The sequence below is a fragment of the Mustela lutreola genome, chromosome 13 (genome assembly GCF_030435805.1).
Source record: "Mustela lutreola isolate mMusLut2 chromosome 13, mMusLut2.pri, whole genome shotgun sequence".
Lineage (NCBI taxonomy): Eukaryota > Metazoa > Chordata > Mammalia > Carnivora > Mustelidae > Mustela > Mustela lutreola.
The window spans coordinates 17757004-17780389 of record NC_081302.1 but is presented as its reverse complement, the minus strand read 5'-3'; the positions used below and the strand labels follow the sequence as shown (position 1 = coordinate 17780389).

The window sequence follows — 23386 nt, the reverse complement described above, 5'->3', positions numbered from 1 at the left end:
AATCTATTTAGACCTTTTAGTAGCCATCATATGTCCTATATAAAATGTATATATGTGGGGCACCTGGGTGGCTCAGTGGGTTAAAGCCTCTGCCTTCAGCTCAGGTCATGATCCCAGGGTCCTGGGATAGAGCCCCGAATCGGGCTCTCTGCTCAGCATGGAGCCTGCTTCCCTCTCTCTCTCTCTGCCTGCCTCTCTGCCTACTTGTGAGTTCTCTCTCTCTGTCAAATAAAATCTTTAAAAAAAGTATATATGCAAAACAAATAAATTTTATGAAAATATATGTTATACAATATACAGTTTTCTATAATCCCATACAATATATTTGCTAAGAGTTAACTGATTTAATATTTCTGGCATGAGGAAGTAAACATGAATGCTGGGAAAACTTAAGCAAATTAAACCTTTGGGCTTTTAGTAAAACACTTTTTGGATATTCAGTGAATTGAGGAAAGTGCTTGTAGAAAACTCATTAAAATTTGAATTGTCGTCAGTTTGAATTCTGACTCACCACCACTCACTGAATCATCTAGGACAGGAAACTTGTCTGGTTTGAATCTCAATTCCCTCGTCTAGAATAAAATGCTTCATTGGTTGTTATGAAAATTAAATGAAGTGATGCATACATTAAGCATATTTCAGTAGGAAATCCTCATGTACATATTATATAAAGATGAACTTCCAAAACTGTTCACTCAGTATGTATGTGAATTCTCCATGTAATCTGTATTTACGTGAAGAAATCACTACCCCCATTTTAAGCAACCCATGCAACTTATAAATGTAATGCAATAGACGCTAAGGCTCGTTACATCTTGAAAGTTATATTCCTTTGTCTCATACGTTTTTAAAAACAAATTACTCATTTGCTATCTTTTAACATAAGAAATTGCTGCGGCTTGTTGAGTTTGACGTAGTGATTCCTTCCTACTGAAAAAAAAATACTGTAAGTTAAATACTGTAAGTTAAAATACTGTAAGTTACATCAAGCCATGTTCAGAGTAGGCTAAATTTCAACCCATTGTGCCATTATAATAAAGAAGTATAAATGCTTAAGAATACTGTTTCTTTTTCTTATTACATGCATTTCCACAATTGGATTCCAAAGTTCCAAGAAACTCTCTAGACAGAGAAAAGCGATCCCCCTCTCTACCAGAAGGTGGCACTGCACTCCTCATTGACGAGGTTCAGAGGCCGGTGCAGTGAAGAGATTATTCTCCATTTAGGAAGAAGCTAGGTTTTAGAACATTTTATTTGAAATAATGAGACACATGTGATTAATTTCCTAAAGAATAATTTTACTTTTGTCTTTTTGGGGGAAAGATGTGCACACTAAGTAAAAATGAACAGCTGTTGAGAATAAAAGGAAAATGCTTCATTTAGAATCTATTAATTTCTATCATCATTGTTCAGTACAATATTCTCAGACTTAATTACTCATATAGAGAACATTATGACTGAATGCAAAATAAAGTCTTCTTTACTCCCCTCAAGATTTTTTTTCTTCTTCTAACCACAGATTGTGTGGCTGACGTTTTATTTATTTACTTTTTAACATGAACCTTCCACTAGGGTAACTAGCTGTGTTCTAAAACCCATTTAATCCTATTGTGGTAAGTAAGACGGTGCCTACTTTGGCATATTTTTCTCCTTTCTCCCATTTCAGTCTGATGCAAATAGATATATGAGTCAGTTGCTACTGCTGAAATCTCTATTTTGAGAGAACAGGGCTCTTAAAAATTACTAGTAGCATATATAATAACAAAAAGCTCATTTTTTTTCCTGGGGACCATTTAGATGGGCTCCCATGTAGCTCTAAATGTATCACTTGCTGATGACAGGAGGAAAAAAAGGAGGCAGTGAAGCCTTATTGACAGCTCAAAGAGGCTCCAATTGATTATCTTTAAAGAAATACAATAGGAGGAAGTTACTTTGCTAAAAGCACAGCTTTGAACAAGCCCTCTATTAATTAATTGTCAGAGTTGAGGGTAAAAATGGCACCTACCAGAGAAACACTAAAGGGAAAGGAGGAGAAAGAGAAAAGAAGCTTTTATTTCCTGCGTGTTATTTCTTTGGTACCTTTGATTTTCACTAAGCTGTTTCATTCATATTCAGTAAGTGCCTGACCGTAAATGAGGATATAAAATAAGATCAAAATAAGACAAAGCAAAACAACCTAAAAAGACACATGGAACTCATTGTTTAGAGGAATCATTCACTATTTCATGAAGTGGATTTTATAAGTAAATGTAACTGTGCATAGTAAGGGGTCATTCTTTTTTCACATTTCTTTTTTCCGAATGATCTTAAAATAGTGTAATGATCAGTAATATGAGATTAGTGTACTTTTAGTTCTGAATGTGGAAGAAAAAAGTGTTTTGTAATTGAAGAATTTGGTAATTATGAAATCAGATGTCTATAGATGAGAATAGGATTCGTTAATTTTAGTTGGTCTGGGAATAATAAAAAAAATTTCATGTTAATTTTATTTCTATGTCATGGCATGGGATTACAGATTATTAAAATGTAGACCATACCTTTCAACAGGTAACCTTATGTTTGCATGACACATATACACATGTGTCATTATTACATTCTAACTCTGAAATAAGTTAATCTGACACATAATCATCAAATTTAACTGAGAGCTTATTAAAAATAAACATTATACTACAGAAATTTTAAAAATATTATTAATTTGATATCTACCTACTTATTTGTACATTGAAATAGGGTCCTTTTTCTATTAAAACTAAAATTTACTGTTTCATAATTTAAGATGGAATCAAAGTAGCATATTTACATTTATATTAATAAAATACAAATTCTGAGCTCAATTATCTAGAGTACCATAAAACAATAACTAGTATTCATTTTATTGCAGATATATAATTAATGGTAAAGGTTGAAACCTATATTGGATACAGTTTCCTGTATTGAATTATAGATAAGAGACAGTTCTTCAACTGTGAATTTGATTGATAGGATAAAATCCGCTTTGAGAAGGGTTGTACTTAAACTCTGAAATGGGATTTTACACTATTTTGTTATCATTCTATATAAAAGAACACATCTGCTCTAGACATCGCTCTCTGAGTCTTGAGAAGCTGGCTACGCTCTCTTTAAGCCAGTCTGGGTATCTCTCCTTGGTCAGCTTTGCCCCAGGGGCCCCTCCCTCTTTCGAGTATTTCTGGTACCTCCACTCCCTTCTGTTTTGAGAGCTTTTACTGGCTGGGGTGATTAGCCACTCCATTCTTTGCACTCCCCTTCAAGCCTGTACAGCTTTTTATGACACAGGTAACCATATATTGCTCTACTTTTACTTGTCTCTTTCTTCTTACCAGACTGCATGCATTTTAAGAGTAAGAGAAACACCATTCCGTTTGAATTTTCAATGTTTAGCACCGATGTGAACTCAGTGCCTGGTCTACAGAGAAACTCACTGGAAACTTATTATGACTCTGCTGGGTGAATAAAAGGAAGGAAGAACAGAGAAATGAAAGGAGGAAAAGCCAAATTTCTGGCGTTAGTACTTTCGTAACAAAGGTTTTAGTCTTGGCATTAGCAAAAATGTACATTTTTTAACAGTATAAGCTTTAGATAGCCTTTGTTTAATGCTCTCGTGGGTGCTGACCACCTGCTTTTTGGGGGGGAATCCTAGGAACATATAGCCCTATCGTCCTGTCTGTAACAGCTCTGGTCCTCACTGACTTGCTGTCTTCCAACACGTCAGTGGCTGTCAGGGATAGGAAGACTCACATCCTATCTGGTAGCACCATGATCCCTGCTCTTTAACGAAGACATAGTACTTCAGGAAGCAGTCATGCAGGCACATTATGTCTAATCTAATTATAAATATTTGCTTAGGCTATGAAAAACATGTGAAGCATTTTAATATTTATGACTCTGTAGTTTTATTAAGGTATTAATTCTTCAAATTAAAAAAATCATATTCAGCAAGATATACTCCAGAATGGGTAAATTATAAGCTGAATATAATTTAAAAACCTGGCTATTTGCATAATGGTTTTTAGTATCAAGGTTTAATTGGGCTGAAAACATTCCAGCTAGAAGTTGCTTACCTTCAACCTGTTTGTCCAACTTTGCATTCCAGATTTCGCTGTACGTAACTCTAGTTAATGGAGTCCATCTGAGTACCATTACTTCTTTATGGCGATCTATTTTCATAAACCCTATAAAGGAGAGATAATTATCTTCATTTTACAACTAAAAAGAAAAAAAAAATACCACCAACTCTGATGCTCAGAGAGTTGAAGCAACTCGCCTGACTCCCCCAGCTCATCACAGGTGGTTGAGATGGAACTCACACGTCTGTCTGACTTGAGACTTGCACTCAGCACACAGGGTTCAGGCAATGTATGCAGCATGCATGGTAGGTGTTGCCATATAGAATTTTTTTTTTAAGATTTTATTTATTTATTTGACAGAGATCACAAGTAGGCAGAGAGGCAGGCGGGGGCGGGGGGTGGACCGGCTCCCCATCTGAACAGAAAGCCCAATGTGGGCCTCGATCCCAGAACCCTGAGATCTTGACCTGAGCCAAAGGCAGAGGCTTAACCCACTAAACCACCCAAGCACCCCTGCCATATAGAAATTTACTGAATCCTGAGACTGTCACCGTAGTGCTCTAGGTATGATGAGTCATTATCTGCAAGTAAGGAAATAGAGTTGAAACAAGTCTCCAAAGTCCCTGAACAAGTTAAACGGGTCAGGATACCAAGAACCCCACGGTTCCAAGTCCAAGGCTCATTGCACTGCTTCGAACCTGCCTGATGACGCTTTTGTACATTTCCTTACAGAAAATCGGTATCCTCATTCAGAAATTGCACAGTGGTCCTGGTGGCGTATGTGTCTTAGGAATTTAGAAATCAGGTTCACTTTGCTGTAGCCTGAAGCCACACATAATGACCTGGTAATGCAATTATTCATTAGGGAGGAGAAAAGGAAAGAGGAAACCCAAGTGTAAGAGGGATTAGCAGAGGGCAGACACTAGGCTCCTTCTGACCTACTATTAGCTTCCCTGTTACATCTTACCTCTAATAGTGTTTCTCCGACTATGCGGTCTTTTAGGGCCATTTCCTCAAAATCCAAGGTGGATTGAGAAAGAAAGTGATTTTAGGGTCACCACTGAAAAGCAAACAGGGCACCGATTCAAAGACATCTATTATCAGGGAAAAATAAGCTTATCTTGGGATAATTATCGTTGCAAATTCTAAAGCTTAAATCAGAGAAGCATTAGCGGTCCAGTAAAGCTCTCTGCTATAGACGTATGGACACAGTATTGCACCAAGGATAATTGAGGAAAGCACAAATTAAAGACAAGAGAAATAATTGAAAATGCATCTGAAAATCGAGTCCTAAGAGTGCACCGCCCTTCAATGTAAATGAATATTATAATATAATTTGATGTTAAGATCTCTGTATGCATTTTCTTATATAGCAAATATTTTTGAACTATAATCTACATACTGACATAAAATTTGTGGTTTCTAAATTTACTGTTGGGCATGCTCAGCACCTGAAATTAAATTACAAGGCAGGACCTAAACAATATCTAGAATTAGAAACTTACAAAAGAATAGTAAACAAAAAAATTAAGTGAGAAATTATGAAAAGTGTACCATATTTATTGGGTTTATACTCATTATTTAATACAATCTTTAAAATAATCATGTTTTTAAAAAACTAACATGTTTATGAAAAACTAACATTAATTTGCTCCTCTTGCCAGACAAGTGTTCAAATGTGGTATTTCAATCCAAATCTGTTTGAGGACAAATCGACTGCTTTTAAAACCACACTGTATTCCTACTTCTGTGTTCTCTCTGCCGCTATCTGTGTGTGTCAGTGATCATGGTGAAAAACGGAAGCATGTAAGAATTACCAGTTAATATGATAGGACATAAAGCAAACAGAAAATGCTGTAACTTGGGCAAGTAAGTTTCAATGAACAACTCAGAGGAAAAAAAACTACCAATTGTACTTCATCTGAATAAAGTATGTTATATTTAATAAAAATAATTGTTTCATTAAAAATCAATTTGTTTTATGTTCTGAAGCTTTTTTTGAAGTATAATTGATAGATAAAATTATTCGTTTCAGGTATACCGCATTGATTTGAAATTTGTTTGTATTGCTGAATAATCACCACATTAAGTCTAGTTAACTAACGTCTGTTGCCCTGCAAAATTTACAATATTTGCCTCTTATGATGAGAATTTTAAGATTTACTCTCTTAGCAACTTTCAAATGCACAATACACTATTATTGACTATAGTCACACCGCTGTCTATTAGGTCTCTATGACTTATTTATTTTATAACTAGAAGTAGGTATCTCTTGATCCCCTTCGCCCATTTGGCAATGCCTCCAACCCCCTTTCTTCTGGCAACCACCAATTTGTTCTCGGTATCTATATGTTTTGTTTTTTAGATTCCATGTAAAAGCGAAATCATATGCTTTTGGTCTTTCTGTGTCTGACGTTTCACTTAGCATAATGCCCTATATAGGTCCATGCATGTCATTGCAAATAGCAAATTTTCTTTCTTGTTTTTTTTTTAATTCTTTAAAGATTTTATTTATTTATCTGACAGAGAGAGAGATCTCAAGTAGGCAGAGAGGCAGGCAGAGAGAGAGAGAGAGGAGGAAGCAGACTCCCTGCCAAGCAGAGAGCCTGATGTGGGACTCCATCCCAGGACCCTGGGATCATGAACTGAGCTGAAGGCAGAGGCTTAACCCTCTGAGCTATCAGGCTCAAAATACCAAATTTTCATTCCTTTTTTGTGGCTGAATAGTATTGCATTGAATAAATATGCCTTTTTTTCTTTTTTTAATTTATTTTTTATTTATTTTCAGCATAACAGTATTCATTGTTTTTGTACCACACCCAGTGCTCCATGCAGTCTGTGCCCTCTCTAATACCCACCACCTGGTTCCCCCAACCTCCCAACCCCCAATACTTAAAACCCCTTAGATTGTTTTTCAGAGTCCATAGTCTCTCATGGTTCACCTCCCCTTTTAATTTCCCCTCCCTTCTCCTTTCTAACACCCCTTGTCCTCCATGCTATTTGTTATGCTCCACAAATAAGTGAAACCATATGATAATTGACTCTCTCTGCTTGACTTATTTCACTCAGCATAATCTCTTCCAGTCCCGTCCATGTTGGTACAAAAGTTGGGTATTCATCTTTTCTGTTGGAGGCACAATACTCCATAGTGTATATGGACCATTTTTTCAACCACAAACAGTTGGGTTGCTTCCACATTGTAGTTGTCGTAAATAATGCTGCGACGGGCATCTGGGTGCATTTACCTTGTTGACTTAGTATTTTCATTTTCTTTGGATAAGTACCTAGAAATGGGATTGCTAGATCATATGGCATTTCTATCCTTAATTTTTCTTTTTAAAATTTAAGACCTCCTACTATTTTCCACAGCAGCTGCACCAACTTACATTCCCACCAACGGTGCACAAGGGTTCTCTTTTCTCCACATTCTCGCCAACACTGGCAAGTTCCTTCCTTTTGATAATAGTCATTCTGATACATGGAAGGCGAGAGCTCCTTGTGGTTTTGATTTGCTTTTTTCTGATTATCAATGATACTGAGCATCTTTTCATGGGCCTCTTGGTCATGTGAATGTCTTCTGTGGACAAATGTCAGCAACTAGTTTCAGGCTGTTTGGGAGCTAGACCCTGAGGCAGCAGATTTTAAAGTACACAGACACATGCAGTCCTGTCTAACAACAACTGTAAACTCTGCTGGCCTTCAGACCAGGTGATCTGGAACTATCCCATGGGGACAGTTGCTAATATTGGGGCCTCAGATGAATAGATGAGCTCTTTTGTGCAAGTATTGGCAAACTATATATATAGCACAAAAATGGCATCCTCTGGCCTATGTTCCTTGAGAACACTCTGGTAGCTTCCAGAAGTGTGATAAGCCTATAGCCTTCCCCGAGGGAGACTGGGGTTATGTTTCAGTGTGTTGTCTGTGTAGTGCGCTGGGCATGATAGCCTGCCAAGAACTGTCCCTCTGATCCAGATCTGTGGGGTCCTGACACATAATCCCCTGGCCACCAGAACTAGGTGTTCCGGTGGACTCCTGTGTGGGTACATGCCTGGTTTTGGTGGGGTACAGGAGCAATGCAGTAGTGGTATGCAAGACTGCTGGCTTCAGCAGTGCATTTGGTTATCAGCTTTGGTGGGACTATAGGAGCAGGGGTGAGGTGCTCAACCGTGGCTAGAGCAGGATATTGGGAGTTGCATGGGGTGGGGTATGCCCAAGATGCTAGCAAGTGCAAAAATGTTGTCTACTAGTGCCTCAGGCTCTGGAGTGAGTTCTGACAGGTTCTGGCAGGTGGTTTAGGATCATCAAATAGAGGTGCCTGCATGGCTCAGTGGGTTAAGCCGCTGCCTTCTGCTCTGGTCATGATCTCAAGGTCCTGGGACCGAGCCTTGCATCGGGCTCTCTGCTTGGCAGGGAGCCTACTTCCTCCTCTCTCTCTCTGCCTGCTGCTCTGCCTACTTGTGATCTCTCTCTGTGAAATAAATAAATAAAATCTTTAAAAAAAAAAAAGATTAGCAAATGAATCTCCTTCTCCTATACTCCAGGTGCTTTTCAAGCTGCTCCTTTTTGCCATGAGCTGGGACACGTAAGTCTGTGCACCAGCCAGTAAAAGCTGACTCCTTATTCTCTACAGTTCTCTGGTTCTCCTAAATATATTCCCCTTGGTTTTCAAAGCCAAATGTTTGGTTTTGTTTATTTAGAGATTTTATTATTTTTAAGTAATCACCTATACTTACTGTAGGGCTTGAAATCACAACGCTAAGATCAAGGGTCACATGCTCTACCCACTGAGCCAACCAGGTATCATAAAGCCAAATGTTTTGGACGTTCATCACTCCCAGGCACATCCCAAAAGATGGGGTGCCTGATGTGGGGCACAAACCCTTCAGTCTTGAAGAGAAGCTCTGTATTTGTGAGATCTTCCCAATTTTGGGTCACCACACCAAAGGTTGGGTTTTTGGTGAGACTGTGTCTCTGTTACTCCTCCTGGTCTCAGTGTGGTCCTTTTATCCTTTATTGTGGAGAAGCTGTTCAGCTAATTTTTCAGAGAATTGTTGCATATGTGTCTATGTCTGTGGGAGACAGGTGTCTTTGTGTCTGTGGGAGGAGGTAAGTTCAGGATCTTCTTCTGTCGCCATCTTGAACCACTGCCAATAAAAATAATGCTTATTTGTCTTTGAGAAGTTTTCCTGGCCCTTAAGTTTATCTCAGAATTTCATTGATTCATTGATTCATTCAGTCGGCATAGAGTTGTTATGTAATCACAGCCGGCCTGGATTCAGAAGGAGATTCAATGTGATTCAACAATCGCATTTAAGGAGAGTGTGAGCATTTGATGAGGAGGACAGTCGCTGGTCTTCTAGAGACTGAGAGAGTCAGTAGGGCAGGAGCCAAGGGAGCAAGGAAAGCATAATGAATTACTTAATTAGAGAAGAATTAATTTTGCTTTTCATTAATAATATCTTCCAAATTTATTTCTCTTATACAATTTATTAGAAATAAAGATGTATTCCATCTCATAAAAGTAATACTACATAATATACAATCAATAAAGTATTAAATATTATTAAATAGTTTGTCTAAAGTTTTTGAAATATTAATATCAATTTTATAGCGACTTATGCTGATAGCTCCTGATATTTTTATAAGGCTTAATTAGAGAGAAAATGTTTTATTTTAAAGGCATATACTGACTTTCGCATAATAATAAGAATAGAAATGAAGATTTTTATATACAAAGCACTTAATATATAAATATATACGCTTAATATGTATTTTAAAATTTAATTTAACTGATTTTTAAGAGGGAGAAGTAGAGGTTTGATTAGTTTTTTATTGTTCAATATTTAATCAGTTCTAAAATATAATTACAACCCTACAAGAGAATTAGTCTCCCACTGAAAACTTTATTGAAAACTAAGTGACCTCCCTAAAAATTTTAGTCATGAAGTCTTAGGGAAATTTCACTTTTATTTATAAAACTTTTGCTTTGGCCCTTCTGTTCATGATCCAAAGGCAACATTTCTCTAGCTGCTAAGCTCTTCTGTTTTCTACTTTCCAACATGCCAACATCAAAGCTGTAACTTTGCCCTATCCTCTCCTTATCCACGTCAGACCCCGGGTAACTGGGAGAACTTTCAACATCAACAGCAGCTCGTCTTACCCATAAACAAAGCGCGGAGACAGAGGCACGCAGTTGCCAGACCCAGAAAGCAGTGGGTGAACGTGGGATGTTCTCCTCTCCACCCTCAGACCGGAGAAAGTGCGCTATCCCGCATGACTGGGTCCTAAGTGAAAATAATATTTATTTGGGTGAGCCTGCCCTACAGGAAATGTTGAGATCCTGAAAACTGTGCCGTGGAAACAACACGGATTGTACAACTAAAGGTGAGGGGCACCTGCGGATGTGAGTGATGCTGAGGATGATGGCCGGCACGCAGGTGGCAGGTGACGGCGGGTCCGGGGACAGCTCGGGGAGTCTCCGCCCACACACACACAGTTCCTCACAAACCTGCACTCGCAGATTCCTCATATGCTTATAAGCATCTTTTTTCACTCAAAATTCCCTTCTCTGGAGTTCCAAAGAGACAAAATGGTGGTAAAATACCCCCCCCCCCAGCCTGCCATTTTCTTATCGACTTCATACTTGTTCCCTTGAAATCGGGAAGTACCAAGGATAGACTACACTGGAAATATTGTAGCATCCAGAGAAGGAAGGGTCATGTACATGATATGACACATACTTAGCACGTCATGCGGCGTGGCCACCGGCCGCGAGGCTGCCTGTCCTCATCAGCCCAGTGGCTGACATGGTCGACTCTGACATCGGGCGTCGCTTTTCACAGCCGGTATGTTTGGTTTCAGAGCTCTGGGCTGCTGCTGCACTTTCATGGTAAATTGTATCGTCTGCATTAGCCATTTAAAATCCTGTGTGAAATCATAACGTGCTGTAGTACTTTTGTGTGCCTTGGTTTCTGTAATTCCACTTCATTCTTGTGGGGCTGCATCCCCCCCCCCACCCCGATATCGCCCCCGATATTCTTTAGGAAAATGCAGAATAGGTTGCATTTGCTGCCTGTTTTGAATGTCATAGTAAAAGTTTTTTCTCAGAAAAAAAAAATTATTCTCTGGAAAATATGTGTATATGTACATATAAAGATATATAAATAATCCATTATATATTATATATGATATTTATGACATATATATACATATATATATATTCCATTGCACACTAAGACACTACATTATAGCCACATGGCTACATGGGCCTCAACATGCCAACTAATTCTTGCCTCAAAATCCTTGCACTTGCCAGTTTCCTTTTCTTGGCATTCTAGTCCTGGCTTTTCTAACTTAAGGTTAGAAATAAATAAATAATAAATAAATCATTTCTGATTTATCTGAAGAGGTCCACCCCTCCTTCCATATAATAACACTCAACTATTCTATACTACAGAACTTATCCAAAGATCTCTCATTTTGTATTTGTTTATATATTATGTATTTAGGTAATGTGTGCCTCTCTTTACTAAAAGGCTTACTGCTCTATTCCATTATATTCTGGCACCTAGAACTGATTATGTTACTCACTGTGTCCTATTAAAAATGTTTCTCACTGGACATCTAGGTGACTCAGTTAGTTAAGCTGCTGCCTTCGGCTCAGGTCATGATCCCAGGGTCCTGGAATGGGGTCCCGCATTAGGCTCCTTGCTCAGCGGGGAGCCTGCTTCTCTCTCCGCCTTTGCCTGCCATTTTGTCTACTTGTGATCTCTGTCTCTGTCAGGCAAATAAATAAAATCTTTAAAAAATGTTTCTCACTGACAGGTTTGTTTATGGGTCATTGATATGCTCCTTATTAATTAGTAACACTTCCTTATTGGTAGGTAATGATTTCTCCACAGGATTCTGAGGTCCAAATTTATAACCTGCAGTTCAAAAATCTGTATGATCTAATTAGCTCAGGTATTATTCTTGCTTCCATCAGGAGTGAAATGCAGATGTGGATGGATGAGTAAATGAGGAAATGAATTAATAAATTAATAAAACAATGAGTAAAGTCAGAACCTTAGGAAGATAATTGCACCTTTCAACGATGTCAAGAAAGAAGTCCACCACCTGTGTAGCCCTTAAAGCCAATGGCAGAGATACTGAGTGGCCTGATAAATTTTAATTTCTGATCCAGGATGGCTGTTTATATAATCTTTACTAGCAAATTACAGTTGTAAAAGGATCCAAGTAAGTTATTTCTGATAAGTTGCATTCACATCTCTATTTTAAAAATAGAGAAATGTTTACATACTCAAAATGAGATGGAAAACAGTGAGTACAACCGAAGTCTTACTTCTTTAACTCAGTACTAAAATTGAGACTTCACAGAGGTACGTGACTTACAGATGGTAAGTAAGTTTGGTAGGCAATACCTGTTTTTGTTTTTGTTTTGTTTTAAGATTTTACTTATTTAACAGAGAGAGGGCACAAGCAAGAGGGGCCCACAGAGGGAGAGGGAGAAGCAGGCTTCCCTCTGAGCAGAGAGCCCAGCACTGGGCTCGATCCCAGGACCCCAGGATCATGACCCGAGCTAAAGGCAGATGCTTAGCCAACTGAGCCACCCAGAAGCCCCGGCAATATACACTTTTGATTTCCTTTAGAAAAATGTTTAACATCTAAAGGGAAGTCAACAAATAATGGTCTAACTCTCTTCCAGGATAAAATAACTTGCTGTCAACTGTCATATCAATGTTACAGCAAAGGAAATTAAAGAGAGCTCAAAACTGCCAGATAGTTTAAAGATAGGAAGTAAGGTTTTTCTAGAATTAGATTCTCTGTAACAAAATCAGTACATGAACATCACTTAGTCAAGTAGCAAGAAAAGTATTTGAATAGTATTTGAAATAGTATTTGAAAAGCTCATTGTTCTTTTCACTGTAGAGATCTGTGTATTCCAGTCTCCAAAACCAGCAACATCTAGCCTATGGTCCACTTAACATAAAAGTTATATAAAGTATCTGAGAACTTAATTTGTTAATTCTAATAGCACCTTTCCTTTCATTTGAAAGCAAAAGGAACATACTAAATCAAAAGACTTCTCATTTGATTTCAGAATATAAATGTCCCCAGTGTCAGAAAGTGGTTAATTCTATTTGAAATAACATTTAATAGTGAAAAAAAAAAACTTTCTTTCATCAAAATGTACAGTTGGCTTCATATGGTTTGAGAGGAAATATTGTCTATTTCCAATTAGAAGACTAATTTCAGAAGAGAACATTGATGATTATTACTTTTCTAATTCAGATGTTTGGATATTTTAAGAGTCAAAGTAAAGGCTCACCATTCCAATGCTACTAAGGAAATACTATTGTTGAATCTGTCTTGGGAGTCTTCCTGCAGTCAAAGATTTGCCCATTTGTACTAAACGGACAGATTACATCGGTTACAGGACCGTTGAAGTTTTATTTTAAAATTCAGGCAGATGGTCTCTCGGCCTTTTGGCTGAGATCAAGTGTAAAATTCAGGCAGAAGTGTTAATACTGACTGCATCAATTCAAACAGGTTTTTATTTTAAAAAAGCTATGATAGTCCCTCTAGACTAGTGTGTATAGTTTTGTGTCTTAGGAATCCTTTAAGAATAATAGGCATGTGCGAAAGCCTGCATATTACTAAATTTCATAGCAAGCTGAGAATTACTTGGATCCTGTCAGTAAGTCAAACTGAAAACACCTGTTCCTGTCTAAGTCTTCGTTCAAAGTATTTTCATTGAGAATATGAAGCATAGTCATTGTAATTATAATCAGGGCCAAACTTTATTTTAATTATATAATAACATTCAGAAAGGAATGAATGGCTGCACTTTTCAATATGCTGAGGGATGAGTATGTTACTTTGAATCCCTTTTATTTTTTTTTCCTTTTATATTAAACGTTCCCCAAGTTCCAAATAGTACTTTGCTCACACATTCCTTCTTAAAACATGACCTCAAAAGAAAAATAAAGGGGGGAAAAAAAGACTTCAGTGAAATTTTTATTCACTTCTATACACCCCAAAATATTGTGCTTTTACTTTCTGTGATGAAGTGACATTTGCTGTCATACAAAATAATTGTAATTTTTATTATCCTTCATCGTAAACACGTACTAAGTACGTATTTCTTTACATAATTTATTAGCCAGAGCTAATGCAGTTTTGGGTGCAAATGTAAGAAATCCAAGACAAATGTACTTAAGCAAAATGGAGGATTATTTGACTCATGTAAATTGTAGAAGACTCCCATAAGAGGAACTAGAGAATTGAAACAGTTGGGCTTCTCTTTGTACCTCTCATTTTTGGCTTTATGCCAACCAAATTACCTCAGACTGAGTTTCTTCAAGGCTAAACTCATGATTTCTGACATCATCAGCGCCTGTATTCTCAGAGCTTTCCAAAGAGGAAAAAAAAAAATACTGTTATTTTTCAGCTTTGTTTTGACAAGCCCTGGGGGGGAGTTTCTAATTGGCCTATATAGGGTCACATGCCTACAACTAGACAAATTATGGGCCCAGGAACGTGTTACTATGTCAGGTGGCATCTTGAAACCAATACCTGTAATTATGGAGTTGGGGATCATGTAAGAAGTTGCTGGTTCCTGTTCTGATCTCATGATTTGAGCAAAAGAAGTGTCTCCAAAACAAATATCTTTTCCAGGGGGGAAAAAAAAATGAGAGGAATGGAGGGAGCGGGACACACACACACACACACACACACACACACACACACGGTTAAGCACTCTCTCCTTTCCTATTCTTTCATCTCCCCTGTCATCAAGCACACATTGAACATTATCTGTGGATTCCAGTGAAAGCTAGTGCTAACAGACTGGCATGCTTTGGGTTATTCATGATCTTAGTTCTTCAGAAATTTGAGTTGCCATTATTTATTTTACATATTATTTTACAATGAAAGAGAGGAAGACATTATAAAGTGTAAAATTTTGCAATATAAAAGGACGAATCAGATGTTTAAGAATGGTATTTCATCAGTTTTAAATCATATTTCTGATACCCAGTTAAATCTTAGAATTGATGGGAGTTTTTGTTTTGTTTTATTTTTTAAGATTTTTATTTATTTATTTGACCGAGAGAGTACAGAGAGAGAGGATACAAGCGGAGGGAATGGAGAGGGAGAAGCAGGCTTCCCACTGAACAGGAAGCTCCATGAAGACCTTGATCCCAGGACCCTGGAATCATGACCTGAGCCTCAGGCAGACACTTGGTGACTGAGCCACCCAGGTGTCCCAAATTGGTGGAAATCTTAAGTTGCTGTTGACCAGGTGGTGTCCATGGCACATTGCCACCTTAATTGAATGATCAGCTTGGTTGATACTGCATGTGTTGATTTCAATGGTCATAAAAGATATTGTCAGTATATCAATTACACAATAACTCAGCATTAAAACAAATATATTGTCTTTTGTGGAGAGTCATGTTAACAGAGCAGTGGGCATACATTTGGTATTTTTGAAGCGAGTATTCAGAAGTAGAAGCATGAGCTCAATTTAATTTTCTATTCTTTAGAGCAAAAATCAAGTACTTTAGGACCTACAAAAGGAGCATTCCCCAAAGTGGATGAAACTATACTTTGCTTTATTACTGAATCAGGTGCAATGCAGCTAAAGTTAGGGGAGATTGCTAGATGCCTTGAAAGAAATGAAAGGAATTTAAGAACATGAGTCTTGAATGACAAAATTATGTAGAATTGTCTTTGTGGTATCATGACAGGTGTTATTTAGCAAGGGTTTTCCTTCTTTATAGTACTTAAAATAATCATACATCTTATAATTGATATCTTTGATGTCAATAAAATACTATAATTGATATTACTTCATGGAAGTCATTTTGGTAGAGTTATGGACTAGTAAGATTGTTATATTAGTATCAGATCATTGAAATAAGGGACAAATTCACAGTCCTGGTGGGAGATCTTCACATACTTTTTTCAATAACTGAAAGAAAAAGCAAGTAGAAAGTGGTAAGGGTATAGAAGACATTAACAACGTAAATCACAGACCTACTTTAATTAATATAGTGAGCATTGCATCCAGTAAAAGAAAATTGAGCCCAATAATGCCAGAAACCATGTTCTTTTCAAGCACACATAAGATATTTAACACATTAGTACTATGTTGGGCCATAAAAAAAATCACTCAGAGTATATTCTCTTATCCCTGTGGAAACCAGCCAAAAATCAGCTGAAATCACAGAATTGGTACAGAATAATGTTAGCATCTGCACCGAGATCCTGAAATCTAGGTTAAAACACAGAGAAACAATAGATATGTACTTTATTATGAACCCATTTCTCTTACATATTCCATATAAATCATATCACAAGTCCCAGTGAATCCAATGCAAGAAATGAAGAGATATGCTGGTTGAACCTTTTTTTTTTTTTTAAGATTTTATTTATTTATTTGACAGAGAGAGATCACAAGTAGGTAGAGAGGCAGGCAGAGAGAGAGAGGAGGAGGAAACAGGCTCCCTGCCGAGCAGAGAGCCCGATGCGGGACTCGATCCCAGGAACCTGAGATCATGACCTGAGCCGAAGGCAGGGGCTTAACCCACTGAGCCACCCAGGCGCCCACTGGTTGAACCTTTTAACTGTCACTTACTTCTTAATGCCTTGAATTCAAACAAATGTTTGGAACAGTGTGGGGGCATATCCAGTCATGGTAAGACCTTAATTTTATGAATTGTTCTTAGACTAATAAGAATGTCCACAATAAAGCACAAAGATTTTAGACCTGGAAAGAACTTTCAGGCCAAATTATGAGTAGGAAGATAGTATGATCTCACTGAAAGAAGAGAATAGTCATTGAAACAATGGGGGTAAAGTTCGAGTTTTGTCTCTGCTCTGTGATATTAGGTGAAAGATTTAAATAGGATGAACTTCAGTCTTCTGTATAATAGTTGTAATTAATTCTTGCCTATTGACTGTGCAAGAAAATAAGGAATTGGAACTAACATCTGGTGAGGACCTAATAACTACTGGTAATAAGCTTGATCCTGAATCTGTGAGTGTTTAATATCAGTTAATACTCCTAACAACCCTTTGACACAGTAGGTAGATAAATAAAATGCATGTGAGAATTCTGCATTAACTGTAAAAATTAATACCTAGTTATTATCTCATGCGAACAAAAGTAGGTGTGCATTTTTATGTACCATATGTTAGATTTTTAACATGCTATCAATATCAAAGTGATGAGAACATATTTTTTTCTATATGTACCATAAAGATTGAAAGTTTCAGTATGCATCATGGTAACTATTGCGATTTGTTTCTTTTTTTTTCATAGCGGATTCTGAATTCCTACTAAATAACTCAACATATTTAGGTTCCTCAGTAGGCATTTAAAAAGTATTTTAGGAAATTTTTGCCAATTCTCCATTGACGTTAGGGGCTCAGTTCCCTTTTTTTTCTTCTTAGCTTTGTTAAAAAGAGTTGCTTCTTCCTCATAACTAAAAACTGATTGAACAAAGTTATCACTAGACTTCTTTTTATCTATAGCTGTCTGTTCTTTCCAGGGAATTAAGGAGCTTCTCTGGTTTCAAATAATGGTCATGATAATCACCAACAAACTCAGCCATAATCTTTTATTTTATTTTATTTTATTTATTTATTTGACAGAGATCACAGGTAGGCAGAGAGGCAGGCAGAGGGGAAGGGGGAATCTTTTAAAACTATTAAAACTATTTAGACCAAGACATAAAAAGTTAATATGGTGTTTATAAAACCTAAGATCTGTTAGAACAATATATAATACAAAAAAAGAGATTATTCTTGCTGCAGGTTGGGTTCTTAGTCCCCAAAAGAAGGCAAACGGATGGGAACAGCATCCAAGTCACCTTAAAACAAGGTTGAATTGTTCCCCCCCATAAAGCAACTGTAGTTTTCCGAGTCAAAAATGAGGAAAAAAACTAAAGGTACGTGTCACATTGGCATGGCTTGGAGAAGAGGCCAAGAAGTAAAGAAACCAGACCGACCTCATATGAATTAAGACTTTCTTGTAGATTTCAAACCCTTCTATCTTATATTATAGACTTTCCTATTTTAAAAGTACTCCAAGACATTGGGTCTACTGTCTCACCAACAGCCGAGTTTTAAATGACCACTCCTTAAAAGTGGGGTTTTTAAATTTTCTATTAATTATCCCAGAATAGTGTTTTGTGCCTTGGAGAAGCAGGCCCTCAGACGAGTAATAAATAAATGGATAAAATAAATGATAGTGGAAAAGCAGCTGGTTCTTGGCATATGCAGGGTAGGAGGGCTTTAGAAAGAAAAGAAATCTACTGAACTCTAGTCATTGAATCTTGGTCACGAGAATTCTTCATGGGAAACAAAGAAACAATGTATATCATGCATGTTTCCTAAGCCAGTTACATTATAGGGGTTATTTGGCTGCCAGTTTCCTATCCAGAATTTATCCATTCTGCTCCTCCTTGTTCCTGACACATTCTCTGTGCAACCTGTGTAGGTCAGAGGAAGTTGACCCTGCCCTCAGCAATAAGGGTGGCCCCTGAAATCCAAGCCAACCTTGGTCCTCCCATCCCTCTTATCACTGATTGATTCAAGGATCCAGGCTTTAGCCAGGCAGTGTGTGGCTTATCCCTACAGATGGATAGTGGTTAAGGCAGATGTTCTCCAAGTATGGCTCAGCAGAGGCAGCCCCTAGGGACGTGTCAGAAATGCAACATCTTGGGCTCCCACTGAGACCTCCTGGATCAAAAACTAGAAGAGGGGACCCCAGCAATGTGTGGTGAACAAACCCTCCAGATGAGTCAGATACATGCTCAAGTTTGGAAACAAATGGGTTAAGGATGAGCTCATGAGTTAGATATGTTCAATTTGATCCACTGAAAGGACTTTCACCCCCATGGACCTGAGAGTGGTTTTCTCTACCTCTCTTTGATTTAAATAGAAAAGCTGAACTCCCCCATCGGCCACTGGCAGACTCTTGGACAGCATGAGAAATTTCAGCCTGTTGAGGGGAGAGTGAAGAGGAAACACAATAAAGCACTTGAAAACAGAGCTTCAATTTGGGTAGTGCAGGATTTCCAGTCTAGTAAGAACTCCACATTTCTTTATTATTTAAACCAGTTTAACTCAGATTTTCTGTTACTGCAGCAGAGAACATTCTAAGGGATACTAAAGAACCAGAATACATTACAATATTAACTTGTTCAAGAAATAAAGGTTACAATATTAATTTTTTCAGCGGATACATGTAGATCAACTACTAGGCGCCCATCAGAGCTCTAGGCATTGGAGACATAATGTGAATAGTGTTTTAAAAAGAAAAACAAATTTTATGGAACTTAACATTCTAGTTGGGGGAAACAGTCAAAAAGTAAGAAAGTTTGGCATGGTTAGCAAGTGGCAAATGCTACAGATGCTACAGAAGTTGTTGGAGGCCACGGCACGGTGGGAGTCGAGGACCAAACCAGGCCCTGACTTGTGTCTCCTTCAAAGTCCAGACACCTTGACAAGGTTAAGGAGGGGAAAGTTGAGTGCACTGAGAAAGGGTCTGTGCTATGTGTTGTGCGCTCACCTACATGACTTCCCACACACTCTCCCTGCAGTAGGGAACAATGCGGCCAGAGCCCTGAGTTCTTAGTTAATCCTTGTTGTTCTGTACCTCCCATGATCCACTCCCTGGCTGATTGTCTTGCTAATGGTTTTAGCTGAAACTACCTGGGCTCACGAGGTTTGCTTGTAGTTAATGTAAGCTTGTTATAGGAACTTGTGGTCGTCTGACTAGGTACTGATGTAATGCTCCTCCTATTCTGGTTTGCCTTATAAATGCTTGTAAGACGTGGAATAAATTTGGCACTGTTGGTCATCCTCTTCAGTGTCCCTCCTGCCCCCATCTCTTTGTCTCTTAACTTTTTTTCATCATCCTCTTAGCCTCCACGGTTACCCCGGTCGATTCGTTGTGCTGGCCGCGACAAGAAGTGCTCAATCCAGAAGTGGGAACAGCTGTCAGAAGATACCCTTGGCCTAACCTGTAGCTTTGCCAGCCAAAGCACAGGGGGTCAAGCAACTTGCCCAGGATGGCAGAGGTGACAAATGGTAGGACTGTGATCTTGATGGAGGAGAGCTGTGAGCCCTGAAGTGTGAGCATTTTCTGCTACACTATATTCCCTGTAGAGATACATTAAATGCTCAAAAAACAATCTCTTATGAGTAAAAATCAGCGAATGAACCAAAATCCTTGGGTAGTTTGACTGAGTTTCTCTGGGACCCTTTCTTTCCTTCAAACAGGTCTTTAACATGCACACTATCTTAAAGAGGGAGAACTTGACACCTTACCATGTTGTGATGGAAGGCCTGCCACGTGGGTTTACTATTTGTGGGGGGTCAAACCCAATGCAGTAATGAAATTTTTTGCTTATACTAGAGCTTATGTTCAGTTTGTTGGGACCCGTTATTAGAACATTGGAATACTTCAGATCAATAAAGAGCTGCTGTCGTAAGTTCCACTAATGTCCTTAGGGTGTGCCAGCAACTCTAGCATCTCCCTTGGGACCTTATTCTGGTCCTGGACCTAAGGGTCAGCAAGGACCCCAGGACCCCGTGCTATTGTCAGGACCATCCTCACTGGGCATTACCTTCACGAGCCTAAATATACTAAATATTTAGTATATCACCCTTGTATGACAGCCCTCCTAGGCTGTATCCCCAAAGTCACTTGGCAATGTATCCAACGAATGGAATTGATGATGGAAGGGAGGGTATGAGAGAGGTTTCTCTCAGCTGTGGTCAAGCCACCACCAAGGGGAATCATCTTGACAAGAATCCGATCGATACAAACCACAATCCTGCTGTCCTCCGCACCAGCCCAAAGGAGAGGGGGAGATTTCTCTCTGAACTCCAAGCTCAGGTTTCTCAGACAAATGATGGGATAGTTATGTTGATGATGGCCTTGAATAATAGATGTGTCCCTTCGTTAACGGATGTGCCCTGCAGTTGCTAAATATAAATTGTACATTTTCAATGTGTTTTCCTTTGTATCAAACGTATATATGACAAACTTCCCATCCTCCTGGAGCACACAAATCAGTTTTTTAATGGAAAACTTGGGAAGACAGATTTTATTTCATATAATAATTTTCAGTGAATAGAAAGACAGCCCGGCAATAGGGAGAGAAAAAGAATGCCTCGGAACAGAAAATTTTTATGTTTGCGATCTATGGAACACTTACCTCTGAGAATCTGTCAGAAAATGAGGCCTTATCTTGCTTGACAAAGATCATCATCTAGTGAATAATTCCTTTTGAGGAATTTAAAACTTAAGCTGTTCTCCCTGAAATAACTCTATAATCTGGCAGAGCCAATATGTAAACCAACATTTAAAAAGCAGAGGGTGTTAGAACTCCTTCCATCAACAAGTTAATAAACTGTGGCATCCCAAAATCACACCAGAAATGTTTTGTCGGTTTTTCCATTATTGATAATAAAGAACTCCTTTATAGTCCTCAGAATAAAAGTGGCAAACTCCCAAACAGTTCAGGGGAGGTGAACTCTACCTGATAGTCTTTTTTCTGTAGGTCTGCTTCCATTAGGCAGCGTATCTGAAGAGTTAAAGCTGGAAGGTTCAAGTGCTTTATAAAGGAAACTGCTGTAAGACGATCATGTACACAGCTTTCTAACCCTACACGGTGGTTGGAGCTTTCTCCGACAGACATAAAAAAAAAATCCTGTTTCCATGACATGGAACATTTTATTGATATGCCTGATTGTAATCTGCTGCTTGCTTGCTTCTTTATAAAGGCCTATAATGGGTTCTATATTGTTAGAATCACAGATTAAAAAAATCATACATGATTAGAGTGTAACTTTTTTTTTTTTTTTTTTTTTTGACAGAGAGAGATCACAAGTAGGCAGAGAGGCAGGCAGAGAGAGAGAGGAGGAAGCAGGCTCCCTGCTGAGCAGAGAGCCCGATGCGGGACTTGATCCCAGGACCCTGAGATCATGACCCAAGCCAAAGGCAGCAGCTTAACCCACTGAGCCACCCAGGTGCCCTTAGAGTGTAACTATTTTATTGGTCACCGTACTTCTGAGTGATAGTCTTCTCAGCTGCTTTCTATCATGTAAAAATCAAGGGCTGTTCAGGCATTAATTCTTTTTATACTGCCTTGCTTTCTGTTTTTAGGACTTATTCAATATTTCTGGTTTATTCAATTTTGGTGGTTTGTTACAAATTACTTTAAAGTCAAAAATGTACTCGGGACTCATCCATATTTTTTGCATACTGCTATAGAAAATCAATAGTACTTTTTTAAAGCATTAATTCACTCATCTTTATAAACATCACTGAAGTATCCATTTAAGAGACGTATTCTGTTAAATAGCCAATTTCACCCTTCTGAGCTCTAGACTCTCAGCCCCTACTGCTGGCTTTGATTTAGGCTGGTGGTGAGTTATTAACTCTTTCAAGCCTTCATCCTGCCTCAGTCCTCTATGTTGTCTATCATCCTGATAATAATGCCACTTAGAATTCATGCAACACAGTAGTTCTACTGGAGGGCAAGACTGGGAGCTCGTATTCCTCTGCCATATTTCTTTCTCAACCGCCCCGTGGTAAGCAGAATAATGGCTCTCCACAGATGTCTCACGTCTTCATCCCTGGAACCCGTGAAAACGCTAGGGTCCACAGCAAAGAGGCTTTAAGGTTGCTGGTGAAAGTAATATTATAAATTAGCTGACCTGGAGTGGGGACCGTAGCCTGGATTGCTCAGGTGCGCCGAATGGAATCACGAGTGTCTTTATGAAATGAGAGAGACCGGGAAGGAGACTTGACAGGAGTAGGTGATTAAGGCCTAGGTCTGCTATTGCTGGCTTGGAAGATGGAGCCATAAACCAAAACATACTGGAAGCCTCTAGAAGCTGGAAAATGAAAAGCGATGAATTCTCCTCCAGAGCTTCCAGAAGGAACAAAGTCCTGACTACGCCTTCATCTCCTCGGACTAAAAGTAAGAATAATGTGTTTTGAGGTGGAGTTGGGGAGCCAACAGCCAAGAAAGAATGCTTGATAGGTTTTTGGTGCAAAAAGGTGGTTGTAGCCTAGCAGTAGGACAGTACGCATGGGCAGAAAGAGTTGCACTGGGGTTGTGGGGTGTTAGCTTGTGCTTTGTTCTCCGCTTGCCTTCCGCTTCAAGACCCCTTCAGCCTTCTGACTTCTAGAACTACAAGGTAAGAAATTATATTGTTTTGTTGTGCTGTTTAAACCTTAGAAGGGGATTTGCTTAACTGAACAATAAAAT

The 23386-nt window shown here is 38.5% G+C and overlaps 1 protein-coding gene across 1 annotated transcript in view; it reads left to right on the top strand.

Moving 5' to 3' along the window:
- GPC5 (glypican 5) overlaps positions 1–20320 on the top strand; it is a 762590-nt gene extending 742270 nt beyond the window's left edge. Inside the window, exon 8 of the mRNA XM_059144298.1 lies at positions 20028–20320. Within this exon, the coding sequence (XP_059000281.1) occupies positions 20028–20131 (104 nt within the window). The 3' untranslated portion in view covers positions 20132–20320. The remainder of the gene's footprint in view (positions 1–20027) is intronic.
- Positions 20321–23386: the final 3066 nt, after the last annotated feature.